The sequence below is a fragment of the Stigmatopora argus genome, chromosome 20, assembly GCF_051989625.1.
Source record: "Stigmatopora argus isolate UIUO_Sarg chromosome 20, RoL_Sarg_1.0, whole genome shotgun sequence".
In the NCBI taxonomy this organism is placed as follows: Eukaryota; Metazoa; Chordata; class Actinopteri; order Syngnathiformes; family Syngnathidae; genus Stigmatopora; species Stigmatopora argus.
In genome coordinates, this window is record NC_135406.1 from 531,110 (window position 1) to 547,845 (window position 16,736).

General features: G+C 59.4%; 4 protein-coding genes across 13 annotated transcripts; 1 reads left to right on the forward strand and 3 right to left on the reverse strand.

Annotated features, from left to right (window-relative positions):
- Nucleotides 1-16: 16 nt before the first annotated feature.
- On the forward strand, nucleotides 17-1,634 carry LOC144065417 (aminoacyl tRNA synthase complex-interacting multifunctional protein 1-like). Of its 2 annotated transcripts, XM_077588221.1 has the most exons (5): nucleotides 17-144; nucleotides 462-556; nucleotides 639-1,045; nucleotides 1,124-1,295; nucleotides 1,359-1,634. In XM_077588221.1, the coding sequence occupies exons 1-5, from the start codon at nucleotides 113-115 to the stop codon at nucleotides 1,529-1,531; spliced, it is 879 nt and encodes a 292-aa protein (XP_077444347.1). In that variant the 5' UTR covers nucleotides 17-112; the 3' UTR covers nucleotides 1,532-1,634. The 2 variants fall into 2 exon arrangements, with proteins under 2 accessions (XP_077444347.1, XP_077444346.1); XM_077588220.1 differs by having other exon boundaries at nucleotides 639-1,295.
- LOC144065423 (dickkopf-related protein 2-like) lies at nucleotides 239-3,023 on the reverse strand. Of its 2 annotated transcripts, XM_077588230.1 has the most exons (6): nucleotides 2,811-3,023; nucleotides 2,586-2,742; nucleotides 2,305-2,418; nucleotides 1,887-2,224; nucleotides 618-1,149; nucleotides 239-534 (listed from the first exon to the last, which is right to left on the reverse strand). In XM_077588230.1, the coding sequence occupies exons 1-4, from the start codon at nucleotides 2,967-2,969 to the stop codon at nucleotides 1,899-1,901; spliced, it is 756 nt and encodes a 251-aa protein (XP_077444356.1). In that variant the 5' UTR covers nucleotides 2,970-3,023; the 3' UTR covers nucleotides 239-534; nucleotides 618-1,149; nucleotides 1,887-1,898. The 2 variants fall into 2 exon arrangements, with proteins under 2 accessions (XP_077444356.1, XP_077444355.1); XM_077588229.1 differs by having other exon boundaries at nucleotides 618-2,224.
- A 157-nt stretch (nucleotides 3,024-3,180) lies between these two features.
- ttc39b (tetratricopeptide repeat domain 39B) lies at nucleotides 3,181-10,627 on the reverse strand. Of its 7 annotated transcripts, none has more exons than XM_077588173.1 (21): nucleotides 7,751-7,782; nucleotides 7,567-7,684; nucleotides 7,388-7,504; nucleotides 7,154-7,253; nucleotides 6,160-6,243; nucleotides 6,000-6,056; nucleotides 5,777-5,930; nucleotides 5,672-5,698; nucleotides 5,397-5,431; nucleotides 5,110-5,306; nucleotides 4,938-5,039; nucleotides 4,768-4,878; nucleotides 4,674-4,706; nucleotides 4,588-4,608; nucleotides 4,394-4,521; nucleotides 4,225-4,328; nucleotides 4,053-4,157; nucleotides 3,780-3,964; nucleotides 3,608-3,709; nucleotides 3,390-3,538; nucleotides 3,181-3,329 (listed from the first exon to the last, which is right to left on the reverse strand). In XM_077588173.1, coding segments are annotated over exons 2-21 (1,881 nt in total). In that variant the 5' UTR covers nucleotides 7,568-7,684; nucleotides 7,751-7,782; the 3' UTR covers nucleotides 3,181-3,260. The 7 variants fall into 7 exon arrangements, 6 of the variants coding, with proteins under 6 accessions (XP_077444299.1, XP_077444298.1, XP_077444301.1 ...); XM_077588172.1 differs by having other exon boundaries at nucleotides 5,397-5,562; nucleotides 5,635-5,698; XM_077588175.1 differs by lacking the exons at nucleotides 7,388-7,504; nucleotides 7,567-7,684; nucleotides 7,751-7,782 and having other exon boundaries at nucleotides 5,397-5,562; nucleotides 5,635-5,698; nucleotides 6,004-6,056.
- Nucleotides 10,628-10,862: 235 nt separating this feature from the next.
- On the reverse strand, nucleotides 10,863-16,616 carry psip1b (PC4 and SFRS1 interacting protein 1b). 2 transcript variants are annotated; one of them, XM_077588150.1, is made up of 12 exons: nucleotides 16,502-16,616; nucleotides 16,114-16,223; nucleotides 15,955-16,019; nucleotides 15,751-15,886; nucleotides 15,132-15,674; nucleotides 14,818-15,021; nucleotides 12,752-14,713; nucleotides 12,571-12,683; nucleotides 11,851-12,472; nucleotides 11,496-11,597; nucleotides 11,241-11,424; nucleotides 10,863-11,129 (listed from the first exon to the last, which is right to left on the reverse strand). In XM_077588150.1, the coding sequence occupies exons 2-12, from the start codon at nucleotides 16,195-16,197 to the stop codon at nucleotides 11,080-11,082; spliced, it is 4,065 nt and encodes a 1,354-aa protein (XP_077444276.1). In that variant the 5' UTR covers nucleotides 16,198-16,223; nucleotides 16,502-16,616; the 3' UTR covers nucleotides 10,863-11,079. The 2 variants fall into 2 exon arrangements, with proteins under 2 accessions (XP_077444276.1, XP_077444275.1); XM_077588149.1 differs by having other exon boundaries at nucleotides 10,863-11,132.
- Between the last annotated feature and the right edge of the window lie 120 nt (nucleotides 16,617-16,736).

A 16,736-nucleotide genomic window follows, 5' to 3' on the forward strand; every position in this document is an offset into this window, starting at 1 on the left:
CAGGCGCTTGTTTTGGTCAAGAGGGGTGGCCTCTGCAGCTGAAGACGGACCGGGACAGCTGATTGTCAGTCGCGGCTCGACGGAGGATCACCGCAAGCTCGGGGACGGGGACATGGACACGGCGGACGCGATGTTTCATCCCAGGTTGGGACGCCCCGGACAAAACAATAACATTAACCGCATGTTGAAGGCTTAAACGGGCCCGAACGCCAATGACTCTAACCCTGAAAACAACAAGGTCTTTGTATCAATCATTTTAATTAAACAAAAAACAGCAACCATACCAATAACATCAGCAGTCCCTTTCATTATTGTTATTTTGTAAGTTTGCCTTTTGACATTCAACCAGCTCCGTTTCTAGAGAGCCCACGCAGGTCAAGTTATTTCGAGAGGGCAGCTGTCGCGTGCCCGCCTTGGAAAAAACAAACAAAAAATAAACAGAGCTGCCTTTCCCCTCCCAGCCTGGCGGCGGCGCTGTCCAAGTTGGATCCCGAAGATGGAGGGAAGATGATGGAGTATTTCCAGAGCCACGCGCTGCTGGCCAGAGAGAAATCTCGTAAGTAAGGTCAAGGTTGGCGAGCAAGACGAAAGCGGCGAGTGGCGAGCGTTGCACCCACAGCGCCTGGCTTTTGTCGCAGTCCTGCAGGCGTCGGTGCGCGAGCAGAAGAAGCTGTTGGTGGAGAACGGGAAACTGAAGAGGGACATCGAGCAGCTGAAGAGGGAGCTTCACGACAAGCAGAGGCGACGCGTCGGTACGCCGTTCCGGCGCCCCCTCGGGAAAGGCCACGTCCCATCCGTCTGTCCGTCGCTTTCAGCCAAAGCCCTCCTCTCGCCGAGCGAACCCACCGAAGCGGCTTCGCTGGGGGCGGACGGCGGACCCAAGGGCGGCGGGAGACCCCCCGCCGACGTGTGGCGTCTGGACCTGCGGGTGGGGCGGATCCTCGCCGTTCGCCGCCACCCGCTGGCGGCCGACCTGGCCGTTCAGGACGTCCAATTGGGCGAGGGCGCACCGCGTGCGGTGGTCGGCAAGTGGCGCGCAGATCACGTAAGGCCGCCCGCTCGGCGTCTTCTTTTGTCCTCGTCTCTCGCCGGCTCATTTCCTCGCCATCGCCGCCGCCGTCAGCCGGTGGGCTCGCTGGCCGTGTTCCTCTGCAACGTTAAGGCCGGGAAGGTCAAAGGCGTGGCCTCGCAGGCCCGCCTCCTGCGCTGCTTCCGAGCCGACGGGCCTTCGGAGCCGCTGGCCCCGCCTCCGGGCTCCGCCCCCGGGGACAGGGTCACTTTCCCCGACTTCCCAGGTACGGAGCGTCGGCGGCCGGCGGGGGCCGGACCGCCTACGGCTAAATTTGGGTGTCGTTCAGGTGAACCGGAACGTGAGCTGCGGGCCAAGCGGCGCGTTTGGGAGCGCGCGCAACCCGAAATGCGGGTGGACGCCATGGGCGTGGCCAACTACCGGGGCTGCCAATTGCAGGTGAAGGGCAAGGGCCCGTGCAAGGCGCCCTCGCTCACCGACGCCGCCATCGGTTGCACGTAAAAGGCCGTTCGATGACCTGGTCGTCCGTGGACAAACGCCGCCGCCTTGTTTGGCGTTCCCAATGAGGAAAAAAAAACCAAAAGAAATAAAAATAAATACTAAATAGCAGTTTCACGCTGTCATTGGCTCTATCGAAAGGCAAGAGGACGTCAGCTGACATTTATTGGCAGCATCAGAAGGCAAGTGTCCCATTTCATCATTTCTGCGTTTGCAAAAGGCAAACAGGATGGACGGAAAGTTGATTAGCATACTGAAACCCCCCCAAAGTCCCCCTGTGTGACGCTTCCTGTCAAACGGGTTCTCAACGGATACTTTCACAATAAGTGGGCGACATTTGGAGAAAAAAAAAGGTCACCTGATCGATACATCACTTCCTCTGACACTCGCTCAGTCTGGTCTTCGTGGGAGGGGCGGCTGGGAGGGGGTGGAAACGGACCGGTGACCTGGACGACGACCTAGACTTGGCCACCGCCAGCAGGGGCGACGAGGGCGGGGCGGCGCGCGTCCGGCGGCAGGCCAGCCCTCGGCCGCAAGGGCAACGCTGAAAAAGCTCCAGGTCCCGGCGGCGGCGCCGCCGCGAGCAAATCTCTCCCTCCAGCAAAAGGGGCTTGCAGATGCGCGTCCAGAAGTGGCGAGCGCAGCAGAGCCCGTCCGAGCAGTCCACGGCGGACTCGCAGGGATCGCCCACCTGACCTGGCCACGGCAAGAAGCGCGGTGAGAGACGTGGGTGGGACGATGGCTCGCCGGCGGATGGGGAGCGGCGCGGTGCTTACCTTTGCCGGACGCCGTTTTGGCCCTCTTACGCCAGCCCGCCTTGGGGGAGGCCACGGCGCCACGCTCCATGGTCTCCTGCGATTTCGCGGCGTCTCTGCGGGGAACGCACACGCCTGTCGGGGACCAGAGTTGATTTAAAAATGAGTTGATTTTGCATGGAAAGAACATTAAAAAAAACAATAGGCTGCCATTGACGTCGATGGACGTCCAGCTTGGTCCACGGCAGTCGATAGCGGGCCGCTTTTACAAACTAGCACGTCACGTACAGGAAAATACTTACTGTTGCTGCAAAGGTTGCCGGGGCAACACATCCCGTCTCGACCGCAACGCTTCTTCCTCTTCCTGCACGTCCGGCAGCGGGAGTGGACGGGTCCCGCGTAGGAGGCGTGGCAGTAGCTTCCCTCGGTGCACTCCAGGTCGCTAATGCACCGCAGGAGCTGCACGGACGGAGGCACGGCGGCTTAAATGGGGCGGCGCCGCCTCCGAGCGGCGGGAGCGCACTTACCGATAGCTGCCAGGCGCTGCCGTTGACGGAGGCCGCGGGCGGAGGAACCACCGCCAGCGTCCGGATGGAGTTGAGTCGGACGTGCTCCTCTCCGCCGCGGGCGTGCGCCAACGTCGCCAGGGAGAGCGCGCACAGGAGCGCGGCCACGTTGCCGGTCATGTCCGAAAGGCGGGAGGAGGTGCCGTGGACTCGCGTGGGCTCACGTGGGCTTTATAGGCACGTGCTTTTGACCCGCCCCCGATACCCCGAACCCCCCCGGTAGGTGCGCCGATACAACGGGGGCAGTGGGGGGGGGTTTCGTCAAGACTAGCGTATCAATACGAGAGGGAAAATGGCCCCGAAACAAGACGATCCAGATTTGAGAAACCAGTGGCATGCATTTTCCATTTAATCGACCGATGCAGAATTCCCCGACAATCAAAAGAGGAGTAAGAAGAAGCCGAACGGGCGTCAGGAGTTGAACCTGGTAACGGCGGGCCAGCCCGTGTGCAAACGGATCCACTCAAAGTAGTGCGCCACCTGCAGGGCAAAACACGCACGGTCAGCCAAAACCCGGAGGCCGAGGTCGGAAGCGCCCACCTGGGTGTAAACGCCCGGAAAGCCCGGCTGGCCGCATTGGTCGCCCCAGCTGACCACGCCCCACAGGTAGGACACGCCCAGGTGGTCCTCGCACACCAGCGGGCCGCCGCTGTCCCCCTGGCAGGAGTCGACGTTCCCGGCCACGTCACCTTTGGGGGAGGGGCGTTTCAAGGAGGCGCCCGAGGGCGGGCGTATGAGCGAGCGAGAGATTCACTGACCGGCGCACATCATCCCCGGCTTGAAGCGGTCTTTGTAGAAACGCTGGCAATCTTGGATGAGGGACACTTGGGCCCACAGAAGAACCTGCGAGGCTCTGGCGTCTGCAACGTGACGCCAGGCGACGGGTCAACGCCCCGACCCCGACGAGCTCGCCGCCACCGCCGGCTTTACCTCCGGTGCCGGTGCGCCCCCAGCCGGAGATGCTGCACGTGTGGTTGGCTTGGAAGAGTCGCGGGGACCAGGGCAGGCAGGCGGCTCGCACCGCGGGGTTGTCCACCATGCACTTGCCCGGCTCCTGCGGCAAGTCCTTCAGGCGCACCAGGGCGATGTCGTTCTCGTACGAGCTGGCGTTGTACCTGGCAGACGGAGGGACGGACGGAAAGATGGAGCGAAGAGCGAGGAAGGACGGAAAGACGGAGCGAAGAGCGAGTGAGCGCCACCTACCTGGGGTGGATGATGATGTCGCCCACGGGAATGATGTCGGTGGTGTCCTGAGGGGTGGACTTCTTCCAGGCGGAAAATTTCACCAGGAACGCCGAAGGGTTAGGTCTGCAAAGACAAAGTCATCTCCCGCTTGGGTGGCGCCATCGTCGCCGACCGTCCGTCGCCAACGCACCTCACGCAGTGAGCCGCCGTGAGGATCCAGCAACCGCCGATGTACGTTCCCCCGCAGTTCATCTTGCCGTTTTCTTCCAGGCCCACCTGCCACTGGATCTGGGTCTGCTCGGCGAGCGGCGAGTGAGCCGGCCACTTGCCGCTCGCCGCTTCCCGTCCGGGCCACTCACCCGGTTGGCCGCCGTGCCGCCGATGACTCGCTTGACGCGGCTCCTCCGGTCCTTCACGTCGACCGCCGTCTCGTTTGGAACGCCGCACTGTAACTTGGACTCCAGATGGGCCCGGTTGGCCCGTGTTTCTAGGAGAAAAAAAATCCTTTGAACGCGGACGGCGACACGGAAGCCGCGACGTTGGCGGTACAAACCTCCCCGAGGAGAGACGTACTCTGGAAGCGATGGGGCGATCAGCGCTCGACGTGGCAGAAGCCGGCGGCGCGATCCGAGTACCTACCTTTGCCGTTCTTCTCGACTCCTCCCGCCGTCTCTAAGCGACAACAACCATTACTTGACACTTTTGCGCCGGTTATTTGCCGTTTCTTTCTCACGGTGCGCCACCGCCTCGTCTTCGCCCGCCAAACAGTCCATCTGTCCGTCCGCCAAGGCGTCCGCGTTCACGCACACGCCCGTCTCGCAGCGGAAGGCGCCGTCCCTGCAACCTGAAGAGGCCGGCGGTCGGCGGTCGGCCGAGGCCAAGAGGGAGCGCGGGAGCGTTTACGTTGGCAGCACATCTCGTCGCTGAGGTCGCCGCAGTCGTCCGTGCCGTCGCACGTCCGGTTGGGGGAGACGCACTTGCCGTTGGCGCAGGAAAAGCCACACTCTGGTAGAGTAGACGTGAGGTAGCGCGAGTGAGGTTGCGGACGCGGCGTCCGGGTCACCTGTACTGGTACCTGGCGGGGCCCGGTCGTAGCACGCGGCCGTGGCGATCCCCCCTTCGCCGATTCCGACGGGGTCGTGGACGTCGCACTCGGCCAGAGACTTTTCAAAACCGCGGCAGCGAACGACGACGCAGCCGTCGGGAAACCGCCGCAGCAGGGGAGCTAGGCCGGGAGACCCCGGGGCGAGCGAGCCGGCCGACGCGGCGCCGCTGCGGGACAGCGCCGTGCGTCGGCCGGTCGCTCTCGGGCGGGAGAGAGAGCCACCCCCGAGCGGGGCGATCTCTTTCGGCATAACTCACAGCGGGTGGTCTTCATCCGCGCAGGCGGCGTTGGCGCCGGCCACGTCCCACTTCTTTCCGCACACCAGCAAGCGCTTGCCTCCTCCGGGAGCGGCGGGGTCGGGAAGGAAGAGGGTGACGGCGCCCGTGTCCGGATCCAGGGCGCCGGTGAACTTGGGGCGTTCCTCTGGGGTCGGAAAGCCAGCAGGGCGTCGGAGGACGCGGGGGAAAGGCGACGGTGGAGACCCGGGGAACCAACCTGAGCACTCTCCCCCAAAGTGGGACATGGCCGACTTGCCGGAACGACACGACAGCGCCATGACCTGCGCCACGCGGTGGTGGTGGTCAAGTAGGGCCAGGCGCGGTCACGAGGAGGCGGCGGCCCAAACCCCAGCGGCGACCTGGCAGAAGGAGCGGTAGAGACGGCCGTTGCGCCCACAGACGGGGGCCACGTCCTGGCTGGGACACATGTACGGGGGCTTGCAGGAGCAACGCCCTTCCACGCATCGCTCCCAGGGCTGACAAAACACCAGGTCGCAGGACGCGCGCGTGGGCCTGGAAGCACGAAGTCGGCTCAAGCCACGCCCACCTTTGGCGGCTCGCCCGGGCCTCCCGAGACCGGACCTACTTCCTGAGGAGACACTCTTCTGGTCCCTCAAAGCGGTCCCGCTGGGACAACTCCTGCAGAATCAAAAGGTGGGTTAGCTTATCGCCCGCCACGGACGAGGACGGACGTGGTCCGTCGTGAGCCGGTGGAAATTGCGGCGAGACAAAGACCACTCACCGCCTCGGTCGTGGAGATGAGCAGGAGCGGCAGGAGAAGGAACACTCGCCTCCCGAGCGCCATGTCGAACCTTGTGCGGTTTTGCTGCAGCGTCCACGCGAGCGGCCAATGACACCGCCCGTCAATTATTAGCTCAAGCGCCCCCGCCCCCGCCTCCAAAGCAAACAGCCACAGAAACCGTTCAAAATGCATTTATTTGTATATATATATATTTTTTTTACCGGAACGAGAACAGAAGCTGACTTCCATCAAAATAAAGCATTTCATATAAATAGAGAATAAAGCTTGCATCGCACTAACCGAGAGGAAAAAAAAAAAGACTTTGGATCTGGTTTAAACACTTCATTGCTTTCAGTCCCAAAACTTTGGTGAGCATATTTTCTGGACCGCAGGCCACGTTTTCTTTTCACATAACGCTGCGACTTATATAGGACGTTCCTTCGTCTTTGTACAGTTTTGGGCTAGCGCCAGGAAGGCGCCGGTGCGACCTACAGTCCGAACAATACGGTTCTCGACGTTGGAGTACGGTATTTGCACGGAAAATCTCGCCAAGGCAGTTTTGCGGAGAATTCTCCACAGAGAGGCACGACCGAGAAAAACGACTCTTTTTAGCGTTCTATCTGGAGTCGTCGCGCATCTGGTCTGTGGTTTTGGAGCCAGACAAAGTCCGCCGCCACAAAAACGATCCGCTCGCTCGCCTCCCCGTATTGCGTAAGTGGACAGATCGGGGAGGAAACGTAGGAGCGTAAAAAAAAAAAAAATCACATACAGTCAAAAGGAGATTGTGCTGCCGACTTTCGAGGTAAAAATCATAAATAAAGAAGTAAGGGGTTAAAAAAAAAAAGCTGCAAAGTGCCGATCGGCGCCATTTTGATTGGGACGGAGAGAAGCCCAAGGCAAATGAAAGCTATTAAATAATTCAAGCTGCAATAGGAGTGACCAGTCCCCGGTTTTTAGCGCGCTTCTTCAAAACCGTCTTGAAAAAGTTTCAAACCTTTCAAGCCGTGGCCACAGGTGACCTTTTGAGGTGATTGAGGGCGGAGTGAATGCGAAAGTGCAGTCTGGACTCCATGGAGTAGTCCTTGTAGTTGCTCCTGAGGAGAAGAAAAACAACAACAACAACAAAACATTTAGGTGTGCTGACCATAGGTGCCCCATGAAGCCTCCAAAAATACACTTTCTGCTCAGTCTAGGTCAGATACGGCAGCCACGTCGTTGGAGGACTCACTTGGCGTTTTCCATGAAGGCGGCGGCCTTGACGTGGTCGCCCTGCTGCCGGTAGAGTAGCGCCAGCTCGTACAGGGTGAAAGGGACCAGGTAGTGGTCGTAACGGATGCCGTTTTCACTGCGAGGGCGACGCCCATCAGAAAATGGCGGCACGGTCGGAAGCGGCCGAGACGGACATACTTGGAAAGCACGTAGGTGAAGCACAGCTCGGCCTGGACGAGACGCCCGGCGTGCTTGAGGCAGAGGCCCTTCAACATCTGCGCCAGGCAGCAGTCGTCCACGTGGAACTCGGACGGCTCTGGGGAGGGGGGATTTGGTTCTTAGCGCGTCGCCGAGGAAAGCGCGGCCGCGCGCGGTCACTCACCGGCCTCGTCGGCCAGTCGCCCCTCGGCGGCCTCCACGGTGACCAGCAGCGCCTCGGTGCAGTCGGCTCGCTTGGCCGCGATGGTGAAACCGCTCCAGATGTACATCATTTCCTAAGGCCGGGGGGAGGGGGCAAATGTGAGCAACTGGCGTGGAACGGGGAGAAGAACGTAAAGCTCACCAGAGCGGGAAGCACCAACGGCACCGGGCGGCCGGCCTTGTAGCGGCGCGCTTTCCTGACGGCAAACTTCTCCAGGGGGATGGACTTCCCGGCCAGCCGCTGCTTGAGCCCCTCCACCTGGCGGAAGAGCCCCACCACGTCCTCCCCCGTCTCCCGGGCGTCTTCCGCCGACATCATGGCGAGGATGGCGGCCTTCTGGTACACGTAAATGGCCTTGGACCAGCGGCTCTCCCGACACAGCAGGTCGGCGTAGCGGTACGCCTGCGGCCAGTCTTGCCGGTACGTGTGGGTCCACATCAGCTCCCAGTAGCACAAGTGGTGGATCTGCTTCCACTCCATCTGGCTGCTCACGCACTCCTGGTAGCCCGAGCACGCCTGCCGCACACCCGAGCGCGCGGGTCAGAGCCTGGCGGTGTCGGCGGCGGGGCGGCGGCGAGGGCGGCGTGGGCCGGGGGCCCGGTCCGGAACCTTCTCAAAGTGTCCCCGCAGCGCGGCTATCCGAGCCGAGTAGAACTGAACGATGGCGCCCTGGGGGAGACGGCGTCGACGTCAAAGGACGGCCCGCGGAGGACGGGATCGGGAGCTCTTACTTTGGGATACTTGCGGAGGTACGGCTCCAGGAGAGCTTCGGCTTCCGCCACGCCGCCCTCGCCGCTTCCTGCGGACACGCCCACTGGTCAACGGATGGGCACAGACGGTATTCGGCGCTCCCGCGCGCGCACGTACCGAGCACCAGGGAGACGTAGGTGTGGTAGAAGAGCAACGTCAGCGCGCACAAGATGGAGCGCAAGGTGGAACCGGACGTTCCTTCCAGCAACTGGGACAAGCCGAACTCCTGTCGACCAAAGTCGCCCGGCGGACAAGCGGTGGTCAAGCGGCGGGCACGACACACGCCGGACGTGACTCACCCTATTTCCGGAGAAGCCAATGAACTCCAGGAGTCGGAGGATCCTCTGCGGCAGGAGGGACAGCATCTGGTTCGTCGGGTCGGGCGCCACGCGTGTCAAAAGGGGAAAATGGCGGAATACCCACAGGACGGGAGCGGTACAACCCACCAAGTTGAAGGAACCCATGCCCAGCTTGACTCCGCCCTCAAACTGCCGATGGCAGTCCGATTCGCCGGCGGGCCCGACGGCGACGTTCAGCACGTTGTGACAGTCCCTGAGACGAGCGGGGGCGAGAGAAAGGTCGGGGTTTGGGGCCGGGCGGGAGGGGGCGGGGCAGACTGGACCTGGACCCACTTGTAGATTTGATAGCTGTTTCGGATTTTGATGCCTCCTTTGATGAAGCTGATCATGTTTTCGTCCTGGACAAACGTCAGCGTGGCCTTCTGGAGCAGACACTCGGCGTAGCAGAGCTCGGCGTGGAGCTCCTCTGAGGACGACCGGGGTGACCGGTTAAGCCTCCGCCTCCCGCCGATGGGCCGGTCGCGCACGCCCACGCGCTGGCCTACCTTCCTGGAGATTGGACTGCCCGCTAAGCAGACTGGACAGCGATCTCACCACCGAGTTCTTCTTGCGAAACCTGGCCAACCGAGAAGGTCCCGCCCGCCGAGCGTCACCGAGAGGCCGACGGGCGCTTCGAGGGGGTGCCGCCGCCTACCTCTGACAGGTGTTCAGGGCCTCCTTGATGGTCGCCATGGCCACCTGGATGTCCCCCTGCTCGAAGGTCATGGCGGCCTGCATGACCAAGATGCTGCTGTAACCCAACGCGTGGTACATGCTGTCCCGCCACCATGGCTTCAGGAGCTCCAGGGCTTGGGAGAACTTGTTGTTGAGGACTAGGTTGAGAGCGCATTGGGTTTCCTGGATGGCGGACTGCAGGTCCATGTGACAGGCACTACATACACAGAGACACATGCACACGCAGCAACAGCAACAACATTTCTACCTGCTGTATTACTCACGTGGGAATGTTTTCATAGGCGTCCTCAAATTGTTCCTAACAAAGCCAACAAACACAGCCGGTTACATGAAATGAACGTGAAGCAAAACGGTAACCTTGCCCTGACACACCCGTCTCTTAATTAGCAGCCTGACAACATCAAAGCCAAAGCCGCAGAGGTCGAAAGGAGACCGGAATTTTAAAGCAGCAAAAAGGACGACGACCTGACCTGACGGTGACCAGTCCCAGGAGAACAGGGGCCGCTTTCATTAAAATAAACAACAACCCTGGCCTGGCCCTGGTTGGAGACATTCTCTAAATTCCAGACTGGGCTGCTCGAGTTGCCACCTCAGCACCTACCTCCTCCTTCCTAGCTTAGCTTAACAATGGACGTTCTCACCGGCACGAAGATGCCGGACTGTCCCGTGACAACCGCAGTGTCGTATTACGGTGGAAAAACAACAACAACAACAAGCAAAATACCTTCCCCACATTGGACAAATACGAGACCCGAGCCACGCACTAACAACTAGCTAACTCGGAAAGCTTTTAAGGAGTATTTAAGAGGACGGGGGTCCCGGTTCGAGCAACCACGGCAAGTCTCGTGGGACGCCCCTAAACGAAAATAGCCCCGACAAAACGGGTAGAAAGAAAGTATTCAAGGCATTCCGTTTGCAGTCACCTCGTCCTCGACCCGGACCGTGTCCTCCATCACGTCCATGGCTCGTTAGGTGGACACGTCCGTCCCGCTCGTCTGTCAGCTCGATATCCCGCTGCTTCGACGTCACTTCCGGGTTCCTCCAAGGAGCGGACACGCCCACCCAGCCAGGAGGAGTCTTACTTGATTTAAATCGTCCTTTTGTCATTTGTGAAATACACTCAAGAGTATTCATTTGGTGCCAACCTCCCAGTTCAAACGGATTGGACGTCTATAGCCGTCAATGAGCGAGCGTCAATTTTGCTTCCCTCGTTTGAGCGTTTTAAGTGCTTAAGTGTGTAAGTCATAATGCGGTTAAGTTAAAACAGTTTCAATCAATGGCACTACCAGTAGGAAAAAAGCTGGATTTATTTCTGATTTCAACATTAGAAACAGACACTGAAAGCAGCTTTTTTTGTCTTTTAAATTGATAGCTTGACTGAAGGTTCCTGTACATCAAAATAGAAGAAAAACATCTATGGAATAAATCCTATCTGCTAACGGGGGGAGCCCATAACGCAGGCTCCCAAACATGAATAAATACAACGTGTCCAGTCAAGATCTTGCTTCAGGTTGAAGATTCCGTGGAAGTGCGTGGACACGAATCTGTTCCATTGACTTCTAGCGCCGTCCCCCCGCCCCCAAGGTCCCAAAAAAAAAAGAAGGGCACACAGATGAGGTGACGTCGAGACGCGGGAACGGCTAGCCGCCGGGCGGCTCGCGGCTAACCTGAAGGCGCTCGGCTCTTTTTGCGGCGCTCAGTCTCCTCGCGTTCCTTCTCCTGGAGCAGCGAGCGCAGGAAGGCGGCGCTCACCACCTCCTCGCCCTCGTCCAGGAGGAAGGTGTTCTTGAAGCGGTTGTACAACATGGCCGCCTTGTCCATGATGTCCTGGTTGGCGCGGTAGAAGCGCATCTGCGGGGAAAAAAAGGGAGCTTGGACTTGCGGACTCGATCCGCCTGGCCGGATTGGACCGGCGCGCTTACCTTCCTCAACGTGGAGACCAGCTCGCTGTGCCTCTCCACGTGCTGCGAGGTGACGTAGACCCCGCTGAGCTGATCCAACGCCGCCAGGCACTTGGCGAAATCCTGACGAGGAGAGTCCAAAAAATCCCAAAAGTGGCAAAAGTCTCATCTATCTCAATCCATTCCACGAACGCCACATTCACTTGCACGACCAGCATTATGCATCTACTAGTACTTGCCTTAAAATGACATTATATTCAGGTACGTGCTACTTCTAAGTAAGTAAACAGGAATATTTTGGCACTGCAAGGGCACATACTCGTACGTACCGACGTGAGCGCCGCATTTTCGACTACTTTTTACGACCCTTTCCTACCGGGTTGTCGCTCTTGAGCGAGATGCGGATGTCTCCGTGGATTCGGTGCAGGGTGGAATCGGTGGCCGTCTGGTCCAGGCGGTGGTTCTTCTGCTGGTGATTCTTGTCCTCGTCGGTGGCGGCGGCGGGCCCCCCGCGACCCTTCTCCGCGTTTTGCCGTTGCGCGGCGCCGTCGTCCTTCTTCTCCGCCTTCTTGCCCGCCGCGTCTCTGTCCTTGCGCGTCTCGTCGCGGCGCTTGGTGGCGGCCTTCTCGTCGTCCGTCAACACCCGCTCGGTCTTCCTCTCCTCCGGGGCGCTTCCGTCGGCGGCCGCCCTCTTCTTCTCGTCCCCCTCCTGCGTGGGCGGGCGCGAGGTCCCGCCCATCATGGTCTTGACGTGGACCTTGGCGGTGGCCTTGACGATTTTGCCGATCAACTTCCGGCCGTCTTTTTCCGCGCTCTCCTGGACTTTGGCCTCGCCGGCCGGCACAGGCATATCCTTTTCTTTTTCCTTTTCTTTTTCCCTTTCCTTTTCTGGCTCTTTCTGGGGCGGCAAAATTTCCGCACCCTTCTTTCTGGCCGTGGATTCTTTGAGCGGAAGCTGAGCCTTGGCGCCCTTAGGCTTGGGTCGCGCGCCGGACTTCCTGCGCGGGTGGACATAAAGCACACGGATGTTAGTAAATTAAACATTTAAAAAAATAATAAAAAATAGCGACGGGGCCTCCGCCGTTTTTGTTCTCACGTGGCGCCCCTGGCCCCCGCGTCCCTCCGCTTGCCGCCTTTGGAGGACTTGATGAGACCTCGCAGGGACTTGAGCACGCGGTCCCTTTTGACCGCCAGGCGGCGCTGCTGCTGCTGCAACGGGAAGCGGCCGACGACATTTGTGAGAAAGAGTGGTGAGAAAAGAGACGATTGTCACTCACCTCTTCGGCGTCGCCTCCCTCCTTGGGCCGGGGGACGTCTTTGGTCTCCCGGGGTAACCTTCTCAAGTCTCTCTCATTCCCAGAGCTGGTCTTCTGGCGTGTCTGGTTTCCCCCGTCCTTCCTCTCACCGGTCCGGCTCTCTGCGGCGGCCACCTCTCCCCGCGCCTCCCCTTTGGTGGTTTTCATCTGGCGGTTTCCCGTGGGTCTTTTCCCAGCTTCCTTGGCCTTGGGGCCTTTCTTTTCGGGCGCGCACTCTTGTTGCTTGGTCTCCTCCTTTTTCTGCTTCTTCTCTCCCTGAGCCAGCGTGGCCTCCTCCGTCTTTCTTTCTTTCTGGCCTCTTTCCGGCTTGATCTCCTCCTTTTCCTCTTTACTCTTGCTTTTGGCCTCCGTCTCCTCCGTGTCTTTTCCGTGGCCTCCCGGCTGCTTTTTCTCTTCCGTTCTCTGCCTTTTCTCTCCCCTTTCTTGAGGGAGCGCCGACTCCGCCGTGACGGGCGTGGCCGTGTCCGTCGTGGTCTTGGCCGTCGTGGTCTTGGCCGTCGTGGTCTTGGCCGTCGTGGTCTTGGCCGTCGTGGTCTTGGCCGTCGAGGTCTTGGCCGTCGTGGTCTTGGCCGTCGTGGTCTTGGCCGTCGTGGTCTTGGCCGTCGTGGTCTTGGCCGTGTCCCCCTCTGCGTGCTGGAGCTCTTTTTCTGCTAGCCTCTTCTTGTTCTTGCCCCCTCGGGTGGCCGTGGCCTTCACCTCCTCCTCTTCTGCGCTCACCTCCTTCTTTGGCATCTCCCCTCCTGCCCGCTGGGTCTTCTCTTCTTCCCCCTTTGTCAGCCTGATCTCTGGAGATGTGGACTCCTCCGTCCTAGCCTTTGTCTTAGCTTCCTGCTGGCTCTCCTCCACTTGTCCTTGTTTTCTCCTCCTCTTCTCTCGAGGCGCGGATTTGTCGGCGGTCCCCTTGGTCTTGGCCGCCGCCGCGCCTTCCCGCGGGGTCTCCCTTTCCTCTTTTCGCTTGAGCTTCCCTTCTCGGACAGGTGCCGCCGACTCCTCCGCCTTTGCCTCCTTTTCCACAAGCGCCATCTTTCCTTGAACGGGGGGCATCTCTTCCCCCGGGCCGGCGCTCTTTTCTGTCTTTCCCTGGCTTGGAGTCGCGTCTTCCTCCGGCTCGGGGGCCCTTTCCGTCTTTCTTTGCCCGGGAGCCGTCTCTTCTTCAGGGCCGGCGGTCTTTTCCGTCTTTCCTTGGCCGGGAACCGTCTCTTCCCCCGGGGCAGGGGTCTTTTCCGTCTTTCCTTGGCTAGGAGTCGTGTCCTCCTTTGGCTCGGGGGCCCTTTCCGCCTTTCTTTGCCCGGGAGCCGTCTCTTCTTCGGGGCCAGGGGTCTTTTCCGTCTTTCCTTCTATTCTGGCTGCCTCCACTCTTACCTCTTGGGTCTCGCCCTTTTCGTCTTCCGTCGTCTTTGTCCGCCCTCCCGTGGAGCGGTCTGGTGTGGCTGCCGTTTGGCTTTCCCCGCCTCCTCCTCCCCGTGCGCCCTCCTCCTTTTCTCCTTCTTTCATCTCCATCTTCTCTCCTCGGACCGGCGCGGAGGGCTCTTCCGGCACCGTGATTTTTCCTCTCCGGGCTCCTCCTCTCTCTTGGGCCTCCGCCTTTCCGCCGTGTTTCCTCGGCCGCTTTCTCGCTCGAGCAAAAGTGGATTCCTCCTCTAGGATCACCTGGGCTTTTCCCTCCTGCACGCTTTTGCCGCTTTGCTCTCCCTTTCTCTTCCTCTTCCCATTCCCTCCTTCGCTAGGCGGCACCTCCGTCTTTCCTTCCGGCCCGGCCTTTTTGGCTCCCCCGGGCTTCCTCGGGGACCCCCGGCTAGGCCCCGACGCCTCCTGGTTTGGTTTGCTAACGCTTGGGATTTGTGTGGAAGCGGGCGGGGCCTCCCGATCAACCGGTTTGGGGCCGGCGGGTTCGGCGCACGGTCCAGGTGGTGTGTTTTTAACCTGAGAAGACAAAACAAAAACAAAAAAACGTTGTGAAAAATCAATCTTTGACCCCATTTTCTGGATTTGAATTTAAATGAGACAAAATCCAAAATCTCCTGCACCTCGCCGGTCATCTGAATGGCCTTTTTGCTGGGCCGGCCCGGTTTCCTCTTCACCGGGGGGGCCACTTGAGGGGCGGGCGCTTTCGGCGGAGCGACGAGCTCATCCGCCGAGGGAAGCTCGGGGGTCTTGGCCGAGACGCATTTGACCACGCACGACTTGAGTCGCAGCGATCTGAGAGCCGCGTTGGCGCCACTTTGCGCCGCCTGGTGGAGAAGGTCATTGAGAAGAAGGACGGGAAAAGAGGGAGGTTACTTTGTTTCAGGTCGCTTGCTACCAAGGTCACGGCGATATTCAAAAGTACAGGCTGACCAACCTGTGGCACCACAGGTTTCTTTTCCACCATCTCGGCTCTGCTGGGCCGCCCCCGTCGCCTCGGTGGCGCCGATGTCGCTGTCTGCGACGGCGGGCTCTGGATTTCCGTTTGAACGTTTTCCGTTAGCGTCTGCGCCGAGAACTGCTCTGAAGGCGTCCTCTGAATTTCTGTGGCCTGCACACTTTTCGTCTGGCGGTCCAAAGCAGTCGGAGCGCTTTCTGGCAGGCGAGCGCTCACAAAGTCCCCGACGGGGGTCTTGGCGGGGAAGCATTTGACCACGCAGCGCTTCAAGCGCAACGTGCTGCCGGCGCAGCTCGACGCTATAGACGCGGCGGCGTCCGGAGACAATTTGACGGGAATGTCGTCGGCGTCGGTCTTTAGTTTGGCGCCTCTGCCCTTTGTCGCCGACGGAATCGGTTTAGCTGGGTTTTCGGCCGCGGCGGCAATTTCGGGGACGCCGGCCACTCGCTCGGACGAACCCTCGGCCGACGAGGTGGCTTTCGAAGTGGGGGTTCCTTTCGACGGAGTACTTTTGGCTGCAAACTAAGGACAAGAATTGTAGTCATTTAGCAGATAAACAATGGAGGAGTAGGGCAGAGTGGAGGAAATAGGCACAGACTTTGGATCTTTTGCCGACCCCGGGCGAGTTCTGGATCTCCCACATGCCCTCGGAGAAACCTTTGAGGCGAGTGCTGTTGCCGTACTTCAGCTTGTTGCCGGCGAAGGGGACCATGTGTTCCGGAGCGATTTGACCACTGAAAGCAGGTCGACGGCGTTATGGGTGAATTGCATTGCGGCTCGGCCGGCGGCGACACGAACGTACATTTGATGGGTCCCAAAAAAGAAGACGGGAACTCGCTTTTTGTGGCTCTCGTCTGATTTACAGACCTGGAAAAGGAAGACAGTCGTAAAAAGCACAAAAATTGAAGCAAAGCAAAGGTGTTTTGTTTTTCTTTCCTCGGCCAATGTGTGCGTGTTTTACCCTGGCAGGCCAGTGGGGGTATCCTCTCATTTTGGCAAACACGAGGTCCCCCGTTTTGAACTGCTGACACGGTTTCCCCGGCATCTTGCTGCTGCCGCCTCGATAATCTTCTGCGCATTTCCAAAAATAACACAGACATGCGAGAGGAGGCAAAAAAACGTCACGTTTGGCCATGGTACATTCGGACGTCAAGCAAAAGCGCAAATACTAGCGCTTAGCAAGTGTGCTAAAAGTTATTCAAGTTGAAACCGTTTAGCATTAGCGTCAAGCTAGGACATACTTTACAAGCTAACTGTGTGCTACTCGCTTCTACGGGAGTATTTACGAGCGGACTCGGCGTTGCGTTTGGTCAGCAAACGCGGGACAAGGGGAAGAAAATTGGACTCACCAGCTATTAAAAGTGTTGTTGGGCTTTTTCGACTTTACTGCCGCGGACCGAGAACAACGCCTCCGCGCCACCGGAAGCTTGGTGGTTACTATGCTACGTGTCACGTGACTCGTTCCGGAACTAGCGGTGTCACGTGATAGGCTCATTTCCGGCCCGAGTGGTCAAAGTTGAACGCGCCGTGTTTACGTTCTATTTTGAATAGAAAGCTTTATTGTCAATGTGCATAAATACACAT

Bases quoted from the DNA above. Each gene is read 5' to 3' on its own strand.
- LOC144065417 (XM_077588220.1), top strand. From the start codon at position 113: ATGGACACGGCGGACGCGATGTTTCATCCCAG. The intron at 145-461 runs GTTGGGACGCCC...TTCCCCTCCCAG, and splicing joins GACGCGATGTTTCATCCCAG to CCTGGCGGCGGCGCTGTCCA. The intron at 557-638 runs GTAAGTAAGGTC...CTTTTGTCGCAG, and splicing joins GCTGGCCAGAGAGAAATCTC to TCCTGCAGGCGTCGGTGCGC.
- LOC144065423 (XM_077588230.1), bottom strand. From the start codon at position 2,969: ATGACCGGCAACGTGGCCGCGCTCCTGTGCGCGCTCTCCCTGGCGACG. The intron at 2,419-2,585 runs GTAAGTATTTTC...GGTCCCCGACAG, and splicing joins CGGCAACCTTTGCAGCAACA to GCGTGTGCGTTCCCCGCAGA. The intron at 2,225-2,304 runs GTAAGCACCGCG...TGCCGTGGCCAG, and splicing joins CAAAACGGCGTCCGGCAAAG to GTCAGGTGGGCGATCCCTGC.
- ttc39b (XM_077588172.1), bottom strand. The intron at 6,244-7,153 runs GTTTGAAACTTT...TGGACGCTGCAG, and splicing joins CTGTGGCCACGGCTTGAAAG to CAAAACCGCACAAGGTTCGA. The intron at 4,879-4,937 runs GTAAACGCTCCC...CGGCCTCTTCAG, and splicing joins CGACGAGATGTGCTGCCAAC to GTTGCAGGGACGGCGCCTTC.
- psip1b (XM_077588149.1), bottom strand. From the start codon at position 16,197: ATGCCGGGGAAACCGTGTCAGCAGTTCAAAACGGGGGACCTCGTGTTT. The intron at 12,684-12,751 runs GTGAGTGACAAT...TTCCCGTTGCAG, and splicing joins AGGGAGGCGACGCCGAAGAG to CAGCAGCAGCGCCGCCTGGC. The intron at 12,473-12,570 runs GTGAGAACAAAA...CCACCCGCGCAG, and splicing joins GCGGGGGCCAGGGGCGCCAC to GAAGTCCGGCGCGCGACCCA.